The sequence below is a fragment of the Canis lupus genome, chromosome 4 (assembly GCF_003254725.2).
Source record: "Canis lupus dingo isolate Sandy chromosome 4, ASM325472v2, whole genome shotgun sequence".
Lineage (NCBI taxonomy): Eukaryota > Metazoa > Chordata > Mammalia > Carnivora > Canidae > Canis > Canis lupus.
In genome coordinates this window covers 2,626,056-2,650,274 of record NC_064246.1, presented here as the reverse complement: position 1 = coordinate 2,650,274, position 24,219 = coordinate 2,626,056, and the positions used below count along the sequence as shown (strand labels likewise).

At 37.7% G+C, this 24,219-nt stretch overlaps 1 protein-coding gene across 1 annotated transcript in view; it reads left to right on the top strand.

Moving 5' to 3' along the window:
* RYR2 (ryanodine receptor 2) overlaps positions 1 to 24,219 on the top strand; it is a 727,453-nt gene that overhangs the window by 516,854 nt on the left and 186,380 nt on the right. The window contains exons 39-44 of the mRNA XM_049108740.1: positions 3,160 to 3,265; positions 13,735 to 13,878; positions 15,792 to 16,065; positions 20,235 to 20,349; positions 21,544 to 21,676; positions 21,883 to 21,986. Of these exons, the coding sequence (XP_048964697.1) occupies positions 3,160 to 3,265; positions 13,735 to 13,878; positions 15,792 to 16,065; positions 20,235 to 20,349; positions 21,544 to 21,676; positions 21,883 to 21,986 (876 nt within the window). The remainder of the gene's footprint in view (positions 1 to 3,159; positions 3,266 to 13,734; positions 13,879 to 15,791; positions 16,066 to 20,234; positions 20,350 to 21,543; positions 21,677 to 21,882; positions 21,987 to 24,219) is intronic.

Here is a 24,219-nt window from a genome sequence, read left to right as displayed (position 1 = left end):
TAAAGGGAGATGAGTTTTCTGTGCTTCACTCAAACTGATAAGATATTGATGCCAGTAGTCTGTGATGAATTATGTATGTATAATATACTATCCAGAGCAACCACTCAAAAAGCTATACATAGAGATATACTAAAAATAATGCCAGGGATAACTCAAAATGAGATCCTAAAAATATTTCAAGGAAACCATAGCAAGTTGGGAAAAATAAGGCAAAAAAGAAAAAAAAAAAACATGTAAAATTACTGGCTTAAGTCATAGCATATCAATAAAGTCATTAATGTAAATAATTTAAATAGACTTATTAAAAGGCAGAGATTGGCAGAGTGGATTTTAAAACTGGGCCTGACCATATGCTGTTGGGTTTTTGTGAGATGTTTCCATGATGAGATGTTTCTAGTAGAAATTAAATTGAATATAATGACGTAGGTAGGTTGAAAGTTGAAAGGATGAGAAAAGATATATATATATATAGATATAGATATATTTTTTAATTTAAATTTTAGGCAGTTAACATACAGTGTAACATTGGTTTCTGGACTAGAATTCAGTGTTTTGTCACTTACATACAGCAGCCAGTGTTCATCACAAGTGCCCTCCTTAATATCCATCACCCATCTAGCCCGTCCCCCACACACCTCCCTCCATCAACCCTCAGTTTTCTCTCTCCTTAAGAGTTTTTTATGGCTTATTTCCCTCTCTCTTTTTTTTCTTTAACCCCTTCCTGTATGTTCAGCTGTTTTCTTTCTTAAATTCCACATATGAGTGAGATCCTTTGGTATTTGTCTTTCTTTGACTGACTTATTTCACTTAGCATAAATATACTCTAGCTCCATCCATGTCATTGCAAATGGCAGGATTTCATTATTTTTAATGAGTAATATCCATTCTCATGGAAGAAGTAATATCTTCTTTATCCATTCATCAGTAAATGGGACTTTTGGGATCTCACTACAGTTTGACTATTGTTGATAATGCTGCTATAAACATCAGGGTGCATGTATCCCTTCAAATTTATGAAAAAAATATATATGAAATAATAAAAGTAAGTGTATATCAAAACAAAGAAATTACCAGAGGCAGACAGAAATATTACAATAATAAAGGAGTGACTCACCAAGAAGACAAATGTACATGTATTAAATAAAAGAGCTAAAAAAAATGTGAATTCTACACAGATAGGACTACAAAAGGAAATAAGCACACAGTTATAGTTGGAGACTTCAACATCCCTCCATCAATGATTGATAGAAAAGCTAGACAAAAAACAAGAATATAGAAAAACACAATTCTATCACACTTGCCAAGATCTTTGGGTATTTGTAGAACACTCCACCCAACAATGTAATACATTTATTTTCAAGTACCCGTGAAGCATTGTGAATGATGGATTGTATCATGGGCCATAAAATGACCCAAACAGATTTAAAAGCATTGGATTTTTTTTCATACAGAATCTTTTCTTCTGACCACAATGGATTTCAACTTAGAAATCAATAAAAGAAAGATACCAGGGCAATCTCCCAATACTAAGCAACTAAAGAACATACCTTTAAATAACTCATGGTGTGAGGATGAAGTCTCAAGGGAAATTTAAAAATACGTTGAACTGAAAGAAAATGAAAAATCACATATCAAAATTTGTGGGAACAGCTAAAGCAGTGCTGAGAAGATACTTTGTGACCTAAATATTTACATTTAAAAAAAGAAAAACACTCATCAATAATCTAAGCTTCCATCACAAGCATTTAGAAAAAGAATAAACCCAAAGCAAGAAGGAAGGCAATAATATAGATACAAGAAGAAATCAATGAAACTGAAAAACAATTTTAAAAAATCAATGAATATAAAAGCTGGTTATTTAAAAATCGCAATAAAATCTACAAACCACCTAAAAGACTGACAAAAGAAAGAGGACACAAATTACCAATATGAAGAATGAGATGAGGTATCACTATAGAACCTGCAGACATCAAAAGGATCAGATGGGAATGTATGTGTGCATACTGTATGATTCATTTATGCGATATTCTTGAAATCCCAAAATACAGAAATGGACAACAGATTAGTTATTGACAGTAATAAGGGATGAGGAGCAGGTAGGAGGGAAGTGGATGTGAATATACAGGGGTAGCAGGAGTGATCCTTGAGGTGATAGAATTGTTCTCTGTTTGACTCTATCAATGTCAGTGTCCTGGTTATGATACTACACTGCTATTTTGTAAGATATTACCGATTCCCAGGGGGAACTGGGTGAAGGGTATATGGTATCTCTTTGTATTATTTCTTATAATAGCATATTCATGTAGTTATCTCAAAAGCTAAACAAAAAATTCACAAAAAAACTCTAAAAAGAAAACTTAAAATTGTTTCCTCAGGGCATATTATGAAACAGCAACATTCTTTTCTTCATTCACAAGTGTAATATTTTTGTGTATAAAGCTAAAACAAATGGAGGATAATTTCTTGAAGTTTCTTTAATTGAATCATTAATATTAGTAAAAACATAGCTATCCATTATATTACTTCTCTATTTGGATTATTTCTTCATCTTTGCTGCTATATTCTTCTCAAAAGGATTCTTTAAACTACCGGATGAAGTGGGCACCTGGGTGGCTCAGTGGTTGAACTTCTGCTTTTGGCTCAGGTGGTGATCCCAGAGTCCTGGGATCCAGTCCTGCATCAGGCTCCCTGCAGGGAGCCTGCTTCTCCCTCTGCCTGTGTCTCTGCTGCTCTGTGTGTGTCTCTCATGAACAAATAAATAAAGCCTTTAAAAAAAAATTCCATGAAGTTTAGAACTTAGCTAGAAAAAAAAATGGAAATTTAGGAGATGCATAATAAAATATTTTTTAAATAACATTTAGATTTTAGTTGATTTAAGAACCCTACGTATACAAGGGTCTAACATACTGTGGAATTGAGAAAGAGGAAACAAACTATACGACTATTTTGCAGCAAGCTAGGCTTTGAATAATTTTATTTATTTTGTGATAATTGTTGTATTGAGTGATAATTATCTTTCATATGTTGGGCAGCAATTTATGAATACTCAAGATTTGAACATCTTTGGTCTTTATTTATTTATTTTTTTGCTGTGTCATTCCTGAATTCACTTTTCTTTTGCTTTTGCTCTTTCTCTCTCATGTTTTTCCAAACTTTCAGATCAATATGCTTCTCAATTTTAAGGATGACAAAAGTGAATGTCCATGTCCTGAGGAAATCCGTGACCAACTCTTAGATTTCCATGAAGATTTGATGACACATTGTGGTAAAGTCTTGAATTACAACTCTTATTAGATGTTTTATTTATTTATTTATTTATTTATTTATTTATTTATTTATTTATTTATAATTAACTGACCTACTCCACAGTATAAGTTTAAGATGTACACTGTGATGGTTTGATTTACTTATATTATGAAATGATTGCCATAGTAGGTTTAGGTAGCATCCATCTGCTCATATAGATGCAATGAAAAAAAAGAAAGAAGAAAACAAGGCAAAATTCTTTTCATTGTGATGAAAAGACCCTCCTAAGAACTTTCCTATGGGTCATACTGCGGTCTTAGCTACAGTCATCATGCTGTACATTGCATCCCTAGTACTTAAAGTTTAACTTTGGACCACTTTCCTTGATTCCTCTTTCCCGATCCCCGCTTCTGATAACAAGTCTGATCTTTTTTTCTCTTAGTTAGTTGTTTGTTTTTAGTGTCCATATATAAGTGAAATCACATGGTTTTTCTCTTTTCTCTGACTTATTTCTCTTAGTGTAATGCCTTCAAGTTCTGCCCCTGTTGTCACAGATGGTAGGATTTCCTTGTTTTTTGGCTAAGTAACATTCCATTGTATGTATATACCACAAATTCTTTTTCTGTTCATTTGTCAATGGACACTTAAGTTGTTTCCATGTCTTGACTATTGTAAATAATGCCGCTGTGAACAGGGCAGTGCAGATACCTTTTTCAAGTTAGTGTTTTCATTTCCTTTGGATATATTCCCAGAAGTGTATTACTGGATCATATGACAGTAATATTTTTAACTTTTTTTTGAGAATCCTTTATACTGTTTTCCACGGTGGCTTTATCAATTTATAATTCCACTAGGAGTGCACAAGAGTTTCCTGTTTCCCACATCCTCACCAGCATTTGTTAATTTCTTATCTTTTCAGTGATGGCCAATCTAATAGGTGTGAGGTGATACCTCACTGTGGTTTTGATTTACTTCTCCCTAATGACCAGTGATATTGGCCATCTTTTCATGTATTGGGTTGGCCTTTCATATGTCTTTGGAGAAATGACTGTTCAAATCCTTTTCTGAGTTATTTGGGTTTTGGATGTTTGTTTATTTGCTTCTATTGAGTTATAGGAATTCTTTATATGTTTTGGTTTGAGTTATTTGTTTTTTTGGGTTTTTTTTTTTTTTTTTTTTTTTTTTTGCTATTGAGTTGTAGGATTCCTTTATGTGTTTTATTTATTTAAAGATTTTATTTATTTATTCATGAGAAACAAAGAGAGAGAGAGAGAGAGGCAGAGGGAGAGGCAGGCTCCATGCAGGGAGCCTGATGTGGGACTCAATCCTGGCTCTCCAGGATCACACCCCCGGCTGAAGGCAGCACTAAACTGCTGAGCCACCAGGGCTGCCCCCTATGTGTTTTAGATATTAACTCCTTATCAGATACATATTTGCAAACATTTTTTTCCCATTCTGTAGGTTATTTTTCACTTTTTTTGGTGGTTTCTTTTGGTCTTTATGGAAGCTGTTTAGTTTGATGTAGTCTCATATGTTTTTATTTTGCTATTGTTGCTTGTGCTTTAGGTGTCATATCCAAAAAATCATTACCAAGACCCATATCAAGGAGTTTTGTTGTTATGTTTTTTTCTAGATGTTTCATGATTTCAGTTTGTACATTTAAGTCTTTCATCCATTTATAGTTAATTTTTATGAGTGGTTAAGATACGGTTCCAGTTTCATTCTTCTAAATGTGAATATCCAATTATCCCAGCACCATTTATTGAAGACCATCTTTTCTCCATTGGATATTCTTGACTCCCTTGTCAACTATTAGTAGACTGTGTATTCTTGGGTTTATTTCTGGGCTCTCAGTTCTTTTCCATTTGTCTATTTGTCCATTTTTATGCTACTACCATGCTGTTTTGATGACTATAGCTTTAATGCCTTAGCTTGAAATCAGAAAGTGTGATACTTCTTGCTTTCTTCTTCTTTCTCAGGATTTCTTTGGCAATTAGGGAGATTTTGTGATTTCGTATAAATTTTAGGAAGGCTTTTTTCTACTTCCGTACAAAATGCCATTGGAATCTTGATAGAGATTGCATTGAATCTATAGATAGCTTTTGATAATATTACCATTTTAACAATATTAATTCCTCCAAAGCCATTAATAGAGAATGCCTTTCCAGGTATTTGTGTCCTCTTTTCTTTTCAGCAATCTCCCATGATTTTTAGAATAGAGAGATTTCTCAGTTAAACTTATTCCTAAGTATTTTTGTTCTTCGGCTATTGTAAATGAGATCAATTTCTTTATTTCTTTTTCAGAAATTTCAATTTTATAGAAACACTGTTTATTGTTGTATGTTAATTTTGTGTCTTGCAACTTTATTGAATTCATTGATTAGCTTTACCAGTTTTTGGTTGAGCCTTTAGAATTTTCTACAAATAAAATCATGTTGTCTGCAAACAGACCATTTTCCTTTTCCTACTCAACTCACATACCTTTTATTTATTTTTTTCTATTTCCTTCTTTTTCAGATAATTTATTTTTGAAAATAATCACCATTAGTATCTAGAGACATTGATATAGCTGGTAAGATAAGTACACACACACACACACACACACACACACACACACACACCATCCTAAGGAACCAGATGAAAGCCTACAAATTAGTCAAATATCTGAATGTATACCAAGGTCTTGCATCTTTTTTTTTTTTTTTGCATCTTTTTTTTTAAGATTAATTGATTGATTGATTGATTAATTGATTTTTGTATTTTTTTAATGGAGTTCGATTTGCCGACATATAGCATATCACCCAGTACTCATCTCATCAAGTGCCCCCCTCAGTGCTTGTCACCCAGTCACCCCAACCCCCCCCCCCCCCACCCAACTCCCTTTCCACCACCCTTTGTTTGTTTCCCAGACTTAGGTGTCTCTCATGTTCGGTTACCCTCACTGATATTCCCACTCATTTTCTCTCCTTTCCCCTTTCTTCCCTTTCACTATTTTTTATATTCCCCAAATGAATGAGACCATACAATGTTTGTCCTTCTCCAAAAGACTTACTTCACTCAGCATAATACCCTCCAGTTACATCCACTTCGAAGCAAATGGTGGGTATTTGTCGTTTCTAAAGGCTGAGTAATATTCCATTGTATACATAGACCACATCTTCTTTATCCATTCATCTTTCGAGGGAAACTGAGGCTCCTTCCACAGTTTGGCTATTGTGGACATTGCTGCTATAAACATTGGGGTGCAGGTGTCCTGCCACTTCACTGCTTCTGTATCTTTGGGGTAAATCCCCAGCAGTGTAATTGCTGGGTCATAGGGCAGGTCTGTTTTTTAACTCTTTGAGGAACCTCCACACAGTTTTCCAGAGTGGCTGCACCAGTTCACATTCCCACCAACAGTGCAAAGGGTTCCCCTTTCTCCACATCCTTCCAGCATTTGTGGTTTCCTGTCTTGTTGATTTTCACAATTCTCACTGGTGTGAGGTGGTATCTCATTGTGGTTTTGATTTGTACTTCCCTGATGGCAAGTGATGCAGAGCATTTTCTCATGTGCATGTTGGCCTTGTCTATGTCTTCCTCTGTGAGATTTCTGTTCATGTCTTTTGCCCATTTCATGATTGGATTGTTTGTTTCTTTGGTGTTGAGTTTAATAAGTTCTTTATAGATTTTGGCTACTAGCCCTTTATCTGATATGTCATTTGCAAATATCTTCTCCCATTCTGTAGGTTGTCTTTTAGTTTTGTTGACTGTTTCTTTTGCTGTGCAGAAGCTTTTCTCTTGATGAAGTCCCAATAGTTCATTATTGCTTTTTTTTCTTTTGCCTTCGTGGATGTATCTTCCAAGAAGTTGCTGTGGCCAAGTTCAAAAAGGGTGTTGGCCTGTGTTCTCCTCTAGGATTTTGATGGAATCTTGTCTCACATTTAGATCTTTCATCCATTTTGAGTTTATCTTTGTGTATGGTGAAAGAGAGTGGTCTAGTTTCATTCTTCTGCATGTGGATGTCCAATTTTCCCAGCACCATTTATTGAAGAGACTGTCTTTCTTCCAGTGGATAGTCTTTCCTCCTTTATCAAATATTAGTTGACCATAAAGTACAGGGTCCACTTCTGGGTTCTTTATTCTGTTCCATTGATCTGTGTGTCTGTTTTTGTGCCAGTACCACACTGTCTTGATGACCACAGCTTTGTAGTACAACCTGAAATCGGGCATTGTGATGCCCCCAGATATGGTTTTCTTTTTTAAAATTCCCCTGGCTATTCGGGGCCTTTTCTGATTCCACACAAATCTTAAAATAATTTGTTCTCTCTGAAGAAAGTCCATGGTATTTTGATAGGGATTGCATTAAACGTGTAAATTGGCCTGGGTAGCATTACATTTTTGCAATATTAATTCTGCCAATTCATGAGCATGGAATATTTTCCCATCTCTTCGTGTCTTCCTCAATTTCTTTCAGAAATGTTCTATAGTTTTTAGGGTATAGATCCTTTACCTCTTTGGTGAGGTTTATTCCTAGGTATCTTATGCTTTTGGGTGCAATTGTAAATGGAACTGATTCCTTAATTTTTCTTTCTTCAGTCTCATTGTTAGTGTATGGAAATGCCACTGACTTCTGGGCATTGATTTTGTATCCTGCCACGCTGCCAAATTGCTGTATGAGTTCTAGCAATCTTGGGGTGGAGGCTTTTGGGTTTTCTATGTAGAGTATCATGTCATTGGCAAGGAGGGAGAGTTTTGACTTCTTCTTTGCCAATTTGAATGCCTTTAATGTCTTTTTGTTGTCTGATTGCTGAGGCTAGGACTTCCAGTACTATGTTGAATAGCAGTGGTGAGAGTGGACATCCCTGTCTTGTTCCTGATCTTAGGGGAAAGGCTCCCAGTGCTTCCCCATTGAGAATGATATTTGCTGTGGGCTTTTCATAGATGGCTTTTCAGATGTTGGTGAATGTTCCCTCTATCCCTACACTCTGAAGAGTTTTGATCAGGAATGGATGCTGTATCTTGTCAAATGCTTTCTCTGCATCTAATGAGAGGATCATATGGTTCTTGGTTTTCTCTTGCTGATATGATGAATCACATTGATTGTTTTATAAGTGTTGAACCAGCCTTGTGTCCCGGGAACAAATCCTACTTGGTCATGGTGAATAATTTTCTTAATGTATTGTTGGATCCTATTGGCTAGTATCTTGTTGAGAATTTTTGCATCTGTGTTCATCAGGGATATTGGTCTATAATTCTCCTTTTTGGTGGGGTCTTTGGTTTTGGAATTAAGGTGATGCAGGCCTCATAGAACGAATTTGGAAGTACTCCATCTATTTCTATCTTTCCAAACCGCTTTAATAGAATAGGTATGATTTCTTCTTTAAACGTTTGATAGAATTCCCCTGGGAAGCCACCTGACCCTGGACTTTTGTGTCTTGGGAGGTTTTTGATGACTGCTTCAATTTCCTCCCTGGTTATTGGCCTGTTCAGGTTTTCTATTTCTTCCTGTTCCAGTTTTGGTAGTTTGTGGCTTTCTAGAAATACGTCCATTTCTTCTAGATTGCCTAATTTACTTGCGTATAGCTGTTCATAATATGTTTTTAAAATCGTTTGTATTTCCTTGGTGTTGGTAGTGATCTATCCTTTCTCATTCATGATTTTATTAATTTGAGTCTTCTCTCTTCTTTTTAATAAGGCTGGCTAATGGTTTATCTATCTTATTAATTCTTTCAGAGAACCAACTCCTGGTTCTGTTGATCTGTTCCACAGTTCTTCTGGTCTCGATTTCGTTGAGTTCTGCTCGAATCTTTATTAACTCTCTTCTGCTGGGTGTAGGTTCTATTTGCTGTTTTTTTCTCTAGCTCCTTTAGGTGTAAGGTTAGGTTTTGTATTTGAGTTCTTTCCAGTTTTTGAATGGATGCTTGTATTGTGATGTATTTCCCCCTCAGGACTGCTTTTGCTGCATCCCAAATATTTGGAACAGTCGTATCTTCATTATCATTAGTTTCCATGAAACTTTTAAATTTTTCCTTAATTTCCTGGTTGGCCCTTTCATCTTTTAGCAGGATGGTCCTTAACCTCCACGTGTTTGAAGTACTTCCAAACTTCTTGTTGTGATTTAGTTCTAATTTCAAGGCATTATGGTCTGAGAATATGCAGGGGACGATCCCAATCTTTTGGTATCGGTTCAGACCCGATTTGTGACCCAGTATGTGGTCTATTTTGGAGACAGTTCCATGTGCACTTGAGAAGAATGTGTATTCAGTTGAGTTTGGATGTAAAGTTCTGTAGATATCTGTGAAACCCATCTGGTCCAGTGTATCATTTAAAGCTCTCGTTTCTTTGGAGATGTTGTGCTTAGAAGACCTACCGAGTATAGAAAGAGCTAGATTGAAGTCACCAAGTATAAGTGTATTATTATCTAAGTATTTCTTCACTTTGGTTAATAATTGATATATTTGGCAGCTCCCACATTCGGGGCATATATATTGAGGATTGTTAAGTCCTCTTGTTGGATGGATCCTTTAAGTATGATACAGTGTCCCTCTTCATGTCTCACTAGTCTTCGAGGTAAATTTTAGTTTATCTGATATGAGGATGGCTACCCCTGCTTCTTTTGAGGACCATTTGAATGGTAAATGGTTCTCCAACCTTTTATTTTCAGGCTGTAGGTGTCCTTCTGTGTAAAATGAGTCTCTTGTAGACAGCAAATAGATGGGTCCTGCTTTTTTATCCAGTCTGAAACCCTGCGCCTTTTGATGGGGTCATTAAGCCCGTTCACGTTCAGAGTTACTATTGACAGATATGAGTTTAGTGTCATCATGATACCTATTCAGTCCTTGTTTTTGTGGATTGTTCCACTGGACTTCTTCTTAAAGGGGAATTTTAAGAGTCCCCCTTAAAATTTCTTGCAGAGCTGGTTTGGAGGTCACATATTCTTTCAGTTCCTGCCTGTCTTGGAAGCTCTTTATCTCTCCTTCCATTCTGAATGAGAGCCTTGCTGGATAAAGTATTCTTGGTTGCATGTTCTTCTCATTTAGGACCCTGAATATATCCTGCCAGCCCTTTCTGGCCTGCCAGGTCTCTGTGGAGAGGTCTGCTGTTACCCTAATACTCCTCCCCATAAAGGTCACGGATATCTTGTCTCTTGCTGCTTTAAGGATCTTCTCTTTATGTTTGGAATTTGCAAGCTTAACTATTAGATGTTGAGGTGTTGAACGGTTTTTATTGATTTTAGGGGGGGATCTCTCTATTTCCTGGATCTGAATGCCTGTTTCCCTTCCCAGATTAGGAAAGTTTTCAGCTAGGATTTGTTCAAATACATATTCTGGCCCTCTGGCCCATTCGGCGCCATCGGGAACCCCAATTAAACGTAGGTTTTTCTTCCTCAGGCTGTCCCTTAATCTCTCCTCATGATCTTTTAATTGTTTGTCTCTTTTTTCCTCAGTTTCCCTCTTGCCATCAATTTGTCTTCTATGTCACTCACTCGTTCTTCCACCTCGTTAACCCTCGTCGTTAGGACTTCTAGTTTGGATTGCATCTCATTCAATTGATTTTTATTTCTGCCTGATTAGATCTAAATTCTGCAGTCATGAAGTCTCTTGAGTCCTTTATGCTTTTTTCTAGAGCCACCTGTAGTTGTATAATAGTGCTTCTGAATTGGCTTTCTGACATTGAATTGTAATCCAGATTTTGTAACTCTGTGGGAGAGAGGACTGTTTCTGATTCTTTCTTTTGAGGTGAGGTTTTCCTTCTAGTTATTTAGCTCAGTGCAGAGTGGCCAAAAACAAGTTGTATTGGGAAAAGGAGAAAAAGCGAGGAGAGAAAGATGCAAAGAAAAGAGAAAAAGAGAAAAGAAAAAAGGAAGAAAAAATAAAAAGGAGAGAAGAAAAAGAGAAAGAAAAAAGGGGTGGGGGAAGCAAACAGAAATCAAAAAGAAAAAAAAAATGGGGGAGGTGGGTGTATCTTCTGATTCTGTATACTGTAAGTCCCTTGACTTCCCCTGGAACTTGTCCGTCTAGCTGGTCTTCTGGGGGAGGGGCCTGTTGTCCTGATTTTCAGGTGTGAGCACTTGGGGGAGCTGCTCTGCCCCCTGCCTGGTGCAGGGCTCAGTGGGGGTTGTTTACCCCGTGAGGCTGCAGGAGGAACAACCCCAGTGGCGGGGCCAGCTCTGGAGCCCTGGAGTCAGCTCCCGCAGTCACCACGGAGCTCTCCGTCTGCAGGGCCTGGAGGCTCCGGGGCGGGGCCGCTGATCTGCTCAGCTCGGGGCAGGAGCGTCCTGGGCCCTCCCGGCCTCTGCCTGTCCCGGGGGAGGCCGGATCCTGGGCTGTGTCCCGGCGCCCTGTGCTCCGGGGCCTGAGCTGTTGGATTCGCGCTCCCGCCCCGCAGCCCCCTCCGCGGAGCCGCCCCCGAGGCCCCCCCGAGCTGCTCCCGCCCCGCAGCCCCCTCCGCGGAGCCGCCCCCGAGCCCCCCGAGCTGCTCGGGGTCCCCCCGTGCGCGCTGCAGCCCTTAGGGAGCTCGGCGCACTCTCCCGGGGCGCAGGTGTCTGTTAGTGTCCCCGGGAGCCCGAGGGCATCCCCGCCCTCCTGGGTCCTGCTCCACCTCCCCTGCAGCCCCTTTCCGCCCGGGAAGGTCGGTGCAGCTCCTGCTCCTCCGGGACGGGGCTCTCCTGTCCTGGGGACACTCGCCCCGGCCTCAGCCCGGCTCCTCGCGGGGCCCCTCCCACTCGGAGGCCTTTTGTTTCTTTATTTCTTTTTCCCTCGTCTTCCTACCTTGATAGAAGCGCGAACTCTTCTCACTGTAGCATTCCAGGTGTTCTGTCTTTAAACCTCAGGCCGAATTCGTAGATTTTCAGGATGATTTGAAGGTTATCTAGGTAATTTGGTGGGGACAGGTGACTCGGGGACCCTACTCTTCCACCCTCTTGCCCCTCCTGTGTGTTTCTTTTAATCAGTGATATGGACAAAGTGTTCCAGTGAAAGAAAATGAATCAGTCATTTCTTAAGTGATATATAGGCCAGTTGCATTATTTTTATTTTATTTTAATGAAGAGAGTAGAAGCATCACCTTGGATATTAATTTAGCTTATGAATAAAGAGACACTAAACAATTGCCAGAAAGTTTTTTTTTTAATTTCTAGACCTTTATTTCTCTGTGAAAAGGGAAAACAGGAATAAAATAATGGCACAGTTGACACACTTATACACACAAAAACCACTGAGGGGGAGGGAGAGAGGGGAAGGGAGAAAGGAGGTGGAGAAGTAGATGGGGTACAGGTCCCCATTACAGCCGCAGGAGCCTGTGACCTGGGATGCTCACATCTCTCCCCTGCAGGCAGAAGTGGCCCCTTCCTCCCAGGGTCACTGCCCTGTCCCACCTTGTGCTCCCCAAGCCTGTTAAAGAGGTGGACAGTGAGCAGTCCGTTCCCAGGCTGGGGAGAGGAAGAACCGTGCTGAGGGAAGGTGCCTGGGGTCAGACCATGCACAGGGAGTGTCAGCCGAAGGTCCCCCACAATCTCCCGTAGGAAGGGACTTGGAGGGGACAGAGGGTGGACACCAGAGGCCGACGTTGGCTCCTCGTCCTGCATCAGGCGAGAGAAAGAACAGTCAGAGCCTCCTGGGCAAAGTACTTGACATCCACATCCTCGTCCTGGGTTAGCTTCTCTAGGATGGGCTTGACCTTGCTCTGCAATGTGCTTGTTGTCGAGGATAGGTCCTATCTTCTGTAGGGACTTGGCCACATTGAACCGGACATTGGCGACAGGGTCCCCAGCCATACGCAGGACTGTAGGCAGCATGTGCCTGGTGGTGATGTCCTGCCCACAGACCTCAGATAGAACATTTATGCAGAAGAGTGTAGTCATGCAGGGCAGGTAGTTGGTGTCCCCGGACATGGCCAAGACCTTAGGGATGATGGTGATATGGGCCCACTCCTTCCTTTATCTACTATAAATAAAGATGTACTCTAAAGTGGTAGGATTATTGCTTCAGACATAAAGCATTCCCTGGTTTAGGATACCTAATTATGCCTACTCTCTCTTCTCTCAATTTATTAAAATGCCACTGTGAGTTTTAGAGGCAAATGAGGAAGCTAAAGTCTAGGAGGCTTTCTTTGCAGGGTAAAACTGTAAATCTAGGCTTATAGCACCTAAAGTCAGGGATACCTGATGGTCAGCCTAAGGGTTAGACCAATAGCAGATTTGCTCTTGACTCCTAGGAGCATCTTTTTGCTGTCTGCTCAGTTTTATATTTTGTGTTGGCCACTAATAGCCCTGGGATCATAAGAACAAGGGAGAAAGATAAAGGAGAAGAAGAGGCCAGTGAGTGCATTTTACCTGAGTGCTAGTGAACAGAAGTGCTTAACTCAATGTTGTCGAATATTTTGGACATGGCAGCATTGCTTTAGGCTATGAATAGGATAAGTTGCAAAACCAGAGCATTATTTCTCCTAAATGTATTTTTTTCTGATACATTTTTCTTTTCTTCTTTCTCTTTGCTTTTCTCATGCTAGGAATTGAGCTTGATGAAGATGGGTCTTTGGATGGAAACAGTGACTTAACAATTAGAGGACGCCTGCTGTCCCTGGTAGAAAAGGTGACATACCTGAAGAAGAAACAAGCTGAAAAACCAATTGAGAGTGACTCCAAGAAGTCCTGTAAGCAGTATGGAAGGGCACTGGCAAAGTGACTCTCCTGATACTTATTTATCCTTTGAACTAACATGATACTAGATGAGCCAGAGAGAAAATTGAGTTCAAAGCTTCTAAGAATCAAATTCTTAAGTAGATGTCTGTGGTTGCCAGAAGTAGACAGCAGCATCAAATTATATTTGTAGGAATCAATTGAAAAGTAGCAGTATCATAAGGGTGAATGGGCTCCCGAGAGGGTTACAAATTTAGGTATTTGATCAGACTATCAAGAGAAAATACAAAGGGAGTAGTTAGCTTTCCTAGCTAAATATTATGCTATTGGGTTTCAAATATTCTTGTACCAAGTTAAACTTTTTCTTAAAGTTTGAAAAGATAGTATCTTTAACCATATTTTGGTTCTGAAATATTTTCTAAACTGCTCTGCATTTCTGGTTCATTTTTATCCTATTTAACTGAAGAGTTAACAGCTAATACTCTGAAAACAAGCATACTGGGGCACTGAGTCTCAGACATGTCACTCATCCAGAAGGGGTTCAAGTAGTAGGTTGGTGAGATCTATCTTAATACCTCATATCTCAGTCCCCATTCATTCTATGATGCAGCACTTATTTATGAACAATTTTTACTGAAAGAAGAAAAATTCATGAAAAATTTTAGGGGTTTTATTTGATGCTAACTTAAATGGAAAACATTTATCCATACAGTTACTTCTGAATTTATTCTTCAGTATCACAACCAAATTTATTTGAATCAAGTCTTCAAAATGAGGGTTCAGGGTTTCTTATTATTTTTTTAATAAATTTATTTTTTATTTTTTGGTGTTCAATTTGCCAACATATAGAATAATGCCCAGTGCTCATCCCATCAAGTGCCCCCCTCAGTGCCCGTCATCCAGTCACCCTCACCCCCCGCCCACCTCCCCTTCCACCACCCCTAGTTTGTTTCCCAGAGTTAGGAGTCTCTCATGTTTTCAGGGTTTCTTATGAGCCACTTTTTGTTATTATCAGGTTTATTATTTTGACCTATTAAAAATGTCAGCATGGTTTTGAAGCATGTGGAAGGAAGTATACTGGTATTTTATCTGCATTTTGGATTTGGTTCAAATTAGTAGTTTTTGTTAGTCCTTTAATAATATATAGATTAAAGCAGGTAAAACAGCTTCTTTTGAAAATATGCCAGTGTATCAGTGATAGGAATTAGTACCTCATTATGTATGAATTGATCACATCAACCCCACTTAGCTTTGATAATTTTGCTATTTATTTTAGGAAAGCTAAAATATGTGTACTACACTGCATGTCACATTGCAAGTGATCTTTTATGTATAGAATATTTTTTCATTTTAATACAGCTTCACAATCAAATCATTTTAAGTGACAATTAAGGATCCAAATTATAATAAAAATACAATTATATGAGGTCACTATTGCAAATGGCTCAAATGAGGAGACAGAAAAATAGATAATTCCTTGGATGCCCATGACTGACTTTATAAGGATATATAATGTCAGATCTTCTGGGATGAAAATAATGGAACAAAGAAAATAAAAGTAAAAGTAATAGGACAACTAATGATTGCCCTATGGATTGCCAACAGTAGTTTTGAAAAAGTAGCTGTAATTCTGAACAGCTTAAATTCTTTTTTTTTTTTTTGCTTAAATTCTTTAATTATAAGAGTAGTTTTTAAGGGAAAGCTAGTGTATTTTTATCCTTGCATGTTTATAACTCCTTTTTATTGACATGTATATAAAATATTGAAAGTTTATTTTCCTAATAGAATATTCCTATCCTTTTTCATTTTGGTACAAATATAGATATTAGAATGGGGGACTATGAGAGGTACAGTTGAAATGCCCAACTAATTTGTCTTCTCTTATTATTTTCCTTTTAAAAAAAAAACATCCATAATGACTTTGCAGCCACTCTTCAACAGTTGATTTCTGAGACCATGGTCCGATGGGCACAAGAGTCTGTCATTGAAGACCCTGACTTGGTGAGGGCCATGTTTGTGTTGCTCCATCGACAGTATGATGGCATTGGGGGTCTGGTCCGGGCTCTGCCAAAGACCTACACTATAAATGGTGTCTCCGTGGAGGATACCATCAACCTGCTGGCATCTCTTGGTCAGATTCGTTCTCTGCTGAGTGTAAGAATGGGCAAAGAAGAAGAGAAGCTTATGATTCGTGGATTAGGGTAATTTATTTAACTATTACAACCTCTGTCTTATAAATGTCTTCTTCCTACTTGCTAATCCCAGTAGCTGCACAGTTGGGATATTAATACAAATACATATTTAGATTACAGGCATGCCTTGTTTTATTGTGCCTTGCTGTATTGCACTTTGCTGATAGTAAGTTATTATAAATTGAAGGTTTGTGGCTACCTTGCAAGTCTATCAACACCATTTTTAATGGCATTTGCTCACTTTGTATCTCTATGTGTCACATTGTGACAATTCTCATAATATTCCCAGATTTTTATTATTATCATAATTGTTATGGGGACCTGTGCTCAGTAGTTACAACTCACTGAAAGTTCGGGAGACTGTTAGCAGTCTTAGCAACAAAGTATTTTTTAATTAAGGTATGTACATTTCATGAAACATGATACCATTACATTCTTTTTTTTTTTTCTTAAAGATTTTATTTATTTATTCATGAGAGACACAGAGAGAAAGGCAGAGGCATAAGCAGAAGGAGAAACCAGAAGGAGAAACAGGCTCCCTGCAGAGAGCCGGATATAAGACTCAATCCCAGGATCCTGGGATCACCACTTGAGCCGAAGGCAGATGCTCAACCACTGAGCCACCCAGGCATCCTGCTACTATTATATTCTTAATAGACTACTATTTCCCAGTGATAGGCACTGGAAAACCAAAAAATTTACTTGATTTTATTTATTGCAATGTTGGTTTTATTGCTGTGAGCTGGAGCCAAATCAGCCATATTTGTGAGGGATACCTATTTATGGTTATTAAATGAGATTATTGCTTTTCTAGACATTTTGTTTTTAAGCTAAATAGGAAAGTTGCTCATCAGCAAAACATGACTAATTTTTCAACTAGATGCTGAGGTGGCTGATATGCAGCACATACCTTAGAGGCTTTTTAAATTAATTTTTCAGTAATGTACAATCATACATAGAAATACAGGTTAATAAAAACATATTAAAATCCACAGAGAAACAAACACTTGCCAGCAGGAAATAATAAGGAATTTTGTCTGTATCTACTGGGCCTTGTAAAAAGAATGGGGTAAACAACTCAATTCTTCTGATAGTTCAATATATATGGCATATAGAGTGTGCTTCATGTGAATTTGGGGATTAACTTCTATACCTCATGTGGTCTAAGAATTCCCAAATCAAGAATATAACAATTGGCCCTGGAGGTGTCCTTTCTCAACTCAAGTCACTGTGAAATTGTGCAGGAAAAAACGAAATACTGCCAATGGTGAGCTTACAATCAAAATTGCAAAGCACATAAGGAAATAATTCTCCATTAGCAAGGGTCTGCAGATACAATAAGAGTGGCGTCACAATAGCTGTGTCCAGAACTTCAGCTAATACAATTCCAGAAAGAACATAAAGTTACTATATTTAAAATGATTAAAAATACAAAGGAATAAATCAATTCTCCAAAATAAGACATGGGGAGAAGTCTACGAAGATTTGAAAAAGATCAAATAGAATTTCTAGAAATGAAAAAATATAATAAATGACATTAAAAACAGTGAATTAATTAAATTAGATAAGCTATAACTGAAGAGAAAATTAATATGTTGGATCATAGATCTGAGAAATTACTTAGAACTGTAACACTGAGAGGTAAAGATAAGGAAATTTGAAAGAGCAGTTACAAGATCTAAGGGATAGTATAGAAAGTCCAGAATATGGTAAACAGGATTTCGGGAAAAGATAGAATAGATGATCTAGAGAATGGGAATATTTCAGAGCTGTTGGCTTGGATTTTTCAGAATTAGTGAAGAAAGTGAATTCACAGATGATCCTAAAGCACAGGTAGTTCCACTCCCCACCTAGATAGACTATAGTGAAACTGCAATAGAACCAGTGATAAAGACTATTTTAAAAGCAAATTGCAAGACACCTCGGTAGCTCAGTTGGTTAAATATTTGCCTTCAGCTCAGGTCATGATTTTGGGGTCCTGGGATTGGTCCCTACTTGGGCTCCCTGCTCAATGAGGAGCCTGCTTCTCCCTCTCTCTCTGCCCCTCCTCCTCCCACTTGCTCTCTCTCAAATACATAGATAAAATCTATTAATTATTAATCTATCTAATAATTAAAGTAGTTAATTTTTTTAAAAAGCAAGTTGAAAGAAAAGCCAGAATACTTGCAAAAAAAACCCCAACAGTATTTGCAGTTCTCAGTAGCAAAACTAGAGATCATTACTCAGTGGAATACCACATTCACAAATTCTAATAGAAATAGCCATCAGTTTAGAATGCATTACTCAACTGAGAATGGCACACCATGACCTTGTGCTTCATGTAGACTTGGAAATGAGAGTTTATAGCTCATATTTAAGAGGGCAAAACAAAGATATTTCAGAATATTTACTTAAAGTCTTTCATTGAAAAACCTAAAGGCTGTACATTAGAGAAAAGATCATGGAATTCAGGGAGAAAGAATGGGAAGCATAAGTTTTAGTGTATCTCTGGTACATATATGCATGAACCTAGGAATCATTCACGAGCTTGCATAACTTGGGAATATGAAAATAGAAGAATAATAGGAGCTTAAATTAAGCTTTTTGATGTCTGCAAGAAAAATACTGAAACATAAGGATGTAGAAATCTAATGTAGAATGTTGAAAATGAGATATAATACAAATATTCCACCAAAAAAGTTAATCTAGTTCCATAAAATTAAAGATACAAAATAAAAAAAATATGTTTTTGTGGTATTAGAGATATTTCTCCAAGGACACATTTAGTAAGTGACAGCCTGCCTACCGAGAAGAAGAATTACAAATCAACTTAATTTACCTTCAACTGAGGGCAAACAAGATTTTTTTCAATAAAATATTGTCCAAAAGTTGGGTCATACAAAAGGATCTGAAATAATGAAAGAGCAGATCCTGTGATTACAACTGTGGTTTGAAAATGGAAGGTCCTCCTACTAAATACATTGCTGTCTTATGTGAAGGAAAAGGAGACCTTTCTTTACTCCATTTGTTCTTGCCCAAAATAGCTCAGACCTATTTTAATCCTCGGTCCCTATGTCATTTATTTTTTGAGTTGTGCTACCTAAAAACTCTTGTTAAAGCAAAACTAAACTCAATTAAAAGCAAAAAAAAAAACTAAAACTAAAAAAAAAAAAGAAGAAGAAGAAGAAAATCATCAATAAGAATCATACTGTTTCACTGTCTTGATATACCTGGAGTAACTAGAGTCAGCCTATAACCAAATGAGGAGGTGAGTCAACTAAGGAGATAATATTTGCAGGGAATATTTGTCTTCCTGCAAGCTGTGTATTATAATTTTCTTGTTAAAGCTGTGACAAGCAGTGTTTTGTGGAAAAAACTCTTGTACTGATTTGATTTATGCTCAAATAAAAATCAGCAGAATTCTTTATTTTTAATGACTACTAAATATTAATATCCTTAGGAATATGTTCATATATAAATATGCCTATAATATACATAACATAACAACATGCAAACATATAATGAAATAATAATAATAATATGGAACATGTTAGATCTCATCTGCTACTCGTTTTTCAAATCAAATGTCTATTTTAATTTGTCACATTTCTTGTGCCTGGGCTTGATGTGTCTTGAGTTTTTCTTTGAGACTATGTATCCTTTACAAGCAGTTCTCTAGAATGATAACACAATGTAGTAAGAAATAACACCACTGTTATTAAACATACAAGCACTGAATGTAGTACTAGAAATAACCTACATAAAAAGTAGACACCTGAATATCAGTAATTTATATAGGAATTATCATAGAAACATGGTATAACAGTGATTCATATTTCTATGCTAAAGAAGATTGAACAAATATTTGGATATACATAAAACTATGAAGGATAAGTGTCCAAAAGTATATTTCATATAGATGAATGTTTATATATTTAGTGCATTTCTTATAACAGAAAAGGATAACTTGTATACTATTTTTGAGAGGCTATCAGTAGTTTTTAAGGAAAACTCAATTAATTGTGTTTATTAGCTTTTGCTACTATTAATTTTAATTATGGTTGGACTTAACTTTTCTGTTCATGCCAGTAATTATTTCCAAAAGATTTATCAGGATCTCAGATAAATATTCATTCAAATTTTTCTCTGACCTCTGTGCTTCTCCCCCCCCCCCCCAATACCTATATTGTCCTTTCTAGGGATATCATGAATAATAAAGTGTTTTACCAGCACCCTAATCTCATGAGGGCACTTGGGATGCATGAGACAGTGATGGAGGTCATGGTGAATGTCCTTGGCGGTGGAGAGTCCAAGGTAAAGGAAAACCTTCTATTATTAAAATGTCAAAGAATAGGACTCCTGGAGGAGTACATGTACTGCTCATTTTTAATGAGGATTTCTTAATCCTCCTTAGTCTTCTTAGGAGGACTGTTTTTGAAAGAGCACCTTTTGCAAAAACAAAACCAAACCAAACAAAGCTAACTTTATAGACTGAGAATTGGAAAGTCCAAAACCTAAATATGTTCTTCAGACTCAGACATTGCCCTCTATTGAGATAGCAGTTCGGTTGGTTCCACTAAATTCCTGATCCAGGCCAAAATTTGAAGATGATGCTCTGGAGTATTTGTTTTAAGACTATAAAGTGAATTTTTTAAGTGATTCAAAGTTAAACTTCTTCAAAATGAAGTGAATAGAGTAATATAACAATTTCATATGAATACATATAATTTTGTGATCTATGATTTGCAAAAGATATTTCACTATTTTTTGAAATTTTAAGATTATTTTTCAAAATATTGAAGAGCATATTTCTCATGTTCAGTCTACCAGTTGGACAGATGTGTAAAGATATGTACAAAATACTCTGTTAAGGAGGGACTTGAAGGATCATCTGGGGCATAGTAAAACAAGATTAGGTGCTCAAAGGAGGTGTATTTGATGGCATCTGGCATGCAGGCCTTCTGGTCAGGATGTGCTTATCATAGCATTAAGTCATGTACCAATCAGGGAAGGTGCAAATCCTGGAATCTTAAAAATAACAACACTTATGATAGGAACACCCTAACGTGGTTCCAAGTAGTAAACTGGGTATTGTTCACAAAAGATCTCATTGAATTTTGCCTCTCTTACCTAAAGCAAGTATTTTTATCCATTTTATTCCAGTTTTACAGAACTGAATCAATTAGACTAAATACTCTCCCAGAGAAGCAAAGCTAATAGTGTTAGTTGGAAATCACAAATGAGTCTACCTTATTTCTAAATCAGGTTTAAGCTGCTTATAGATTTAAGGCTGTAGATTAGTTCTAGATCCCCGTTGATGGTAATGAGATTTCTAAATTAGTGCCAACTTGATTTTCAGTGGCTCAAGGACTAGGTGAGTTGAAATCTAGATATTTGAAGGTCTTTAGTATCTGAAACTTCACAGACATGGGCCCACACGGATGGACAGTGTGATTGGACCTCAACTTCTGAACTCAATTTTCTGAAGACCATTTGCTCTTTATGTAGGAAATCACTTTTCCTAAGATGGTGGCCAACTGTTGCCGTTTCCTCTGTTACTTCTGTCGTATAAGTAGGCAGAATCAAAAAGCTATGTTCGATCATCTCAGCTATTTATTGGAGAACAGCAGTGTTGGTCTTGGTAAGTAAATGTATGGCTTTTATTTAATCTTTAAGATAAAAAGAACATACATTTAAATATTAAACTTTAATGCAAACTAATTTTATATTCCTGCAGTTTGTGTTGTATTTAGAAAGGAAAGTTTTAAGGGAGAGTGTATGTTTTTATATGGAATTTACAGTTGTAACACAATCCAGGTTGTGTCTCATTGTCCTTTGAATTAACAGCCTCACCAGCTATGAGAGGTTCGACACCGTTGGACGTAGCAGCTGCCTCGGTGATGGATAATAATGAGCTGGCCTTAGCTCTGCGTGAGCCAGATCTGGAAAAGGTAAGCAATATCCTTGTGCTTGTGTGAGTTATGCTTGTATATAGTTGTTTCTCAAGATTATTGAAGTATAACTATAACATTTATAATTTTATTGACGTAATTATGATATATACTATATTATTAACATGTTACATATATTACATAGAACATGTAATTGTAAATTACAAAGAGCAAGAAATTTGAGATCACATACATTTTTCTCTGGAAAGGAAATCAACTTTTCTATCTGTATTCTTGGGGGTTTTGGTCCTTTCATGATATTTGTTGTTACTTTTGCTTTAGTCATATAGTTTCAGTTTATTCAAAGGTGGTTTTAACATCTCAAAGCACATTTGGTGTCATGCAGACATAGATTCCAGTGCAAGGCATCACTGACATATCAAGACCCTGCCCTCTAACTGAGCACTTGAGGAACAGACACATGTTTGCTGAAACATAGAACATTCCCCCTATGATGTTGTTATGATGGCATTCTAAGTCATCTTCCAGATCCTTCCCTGGCTCCCCTCTGAGCAGCCAGAATGAACATCTTAAAAGAATCATATTAATCTTGTGTCCATTGCTCTTCCAGAGATTTCCCATTTCCCTTCCAGTAAAAGTGAAAGGCATTGCAGTAGCTTTTACCCCATCTGATTTCACATATCCGTCTCATTTTCCGTAATTCTCCTGCTCTTGTCTATTTGTTCCGGCCACACTGGTCCGCACTTGCTATTCCGGGAACTTGCCAGGTGTGCTCCTGCCTTGGGGACTTTGTGCTTGCTGTTCTTTCCATCTGTAATATTCTTCTGCCAGATGTCTTCATGGCTCTTTTCCTGACATCCTTCTAGTCATTGATCCAAGTCATCTTTTTGTGAGCTTTTACTGTCTGTGTCCTGTAAAATTGAAGCCTTTTCTCTCTTTTCTTGTCTTCTTTGCTGCTTCATTTTCAACAGTAGAAAAGATACATTTGTATATTATAGACAGAAACACACATTTTCTTTTTTAAAGAATTTTATTTGTTTATTAATGAGAGAGAAAAAGAGAGAGAGAGAGAGAGGCAGAGACACAGGCAGAGGGAGAAGCAGGCTCCATGCTGGGAGCCCGACACAGGACTCGATTCCAGGTCTCTAGGATCATGCCCTGGGCTGAAGGAGGTGCTAAACCACTGAGCCACCTGGACTGCCCGAAACACACATTTTCATATTGCTTACATTTCTCTAATTATGGTTTAAATATTTATAGTATGAATTATGTTTATATTTTAAAGCAAGTATGTTTTACTAAAAGCTATATATTTGATTATTTTTAAAAATCAACTCTCTACCATCACATATGGCCAGGGTGTCCAGGGCATGTTTCTTTTCCTCCATTGTTCACTACTTTGTTCCACTCTTTGAGAACAGCATTGGCTTTGGACAGAAAATCAATGCACAACTGTTGAAGGCACGAAAAAGTGAACTCTTCCCTAAATCCTTCTGACTTCCTGGTCACAGATCACAAAGCTTTACATCTCTGACTAACCTCAGGACCATTTTATCTCATATATATTTTAAAATCTTTTTATCTACACACTGAAACACGGCTAATATTTAGAAAGTTGATGATGCCAAACATTTTGGTGGACATGGAGCAACTAAAACCCTCGTCTTTTACCGATGAGATGAAAAATGGTGGAGTCAGTTTGCAAAAGCAGGTTGGCAGTTTCTTTCTTTTTTTTTTTTAAAGATTTATTTACTTATTTATGATAGACATAGAGGGAGAGAGAGAGAGAGAGAGAGGCAGAGACACAGGAGGAGGGAGAAGCAGGCTCCATGCCCGGAGCCTGACACAGGACTCGATCCCGGGACTCCAGGATCACGCCCTGGGCCAAAGGCAGACGCTAAACCACTGAGCCACCCAGGGATCCCCTGAGCCACCCAGGGATCCCCAGGTTGGCAGTTTCTTAAAAAATTAACTTAAATTAATTTAAATTCTTTATATGGCGGGGGGAGAGAGAGGAGGGAGATAGAGGTGGGGGAGCGGTAGAGGGGAGAAGAGAGAGAGACTCTTAAGCAGATTCCATGCTCAGTGTGGAGCTTGATGCAGGGCTTGATCTCACAACCCTGAGATCACAACCTGAGCTGAGATCAAAAGTTGGATGCTTGACTGACTGAGCCATGGAAGTACCCCTAACTTAACAGATTCTTAACAAGTAAGTTCTTAACAAAATATAGACCTATCATAAACATATGCCTAGCCTTCCTGCTTGTAGGTA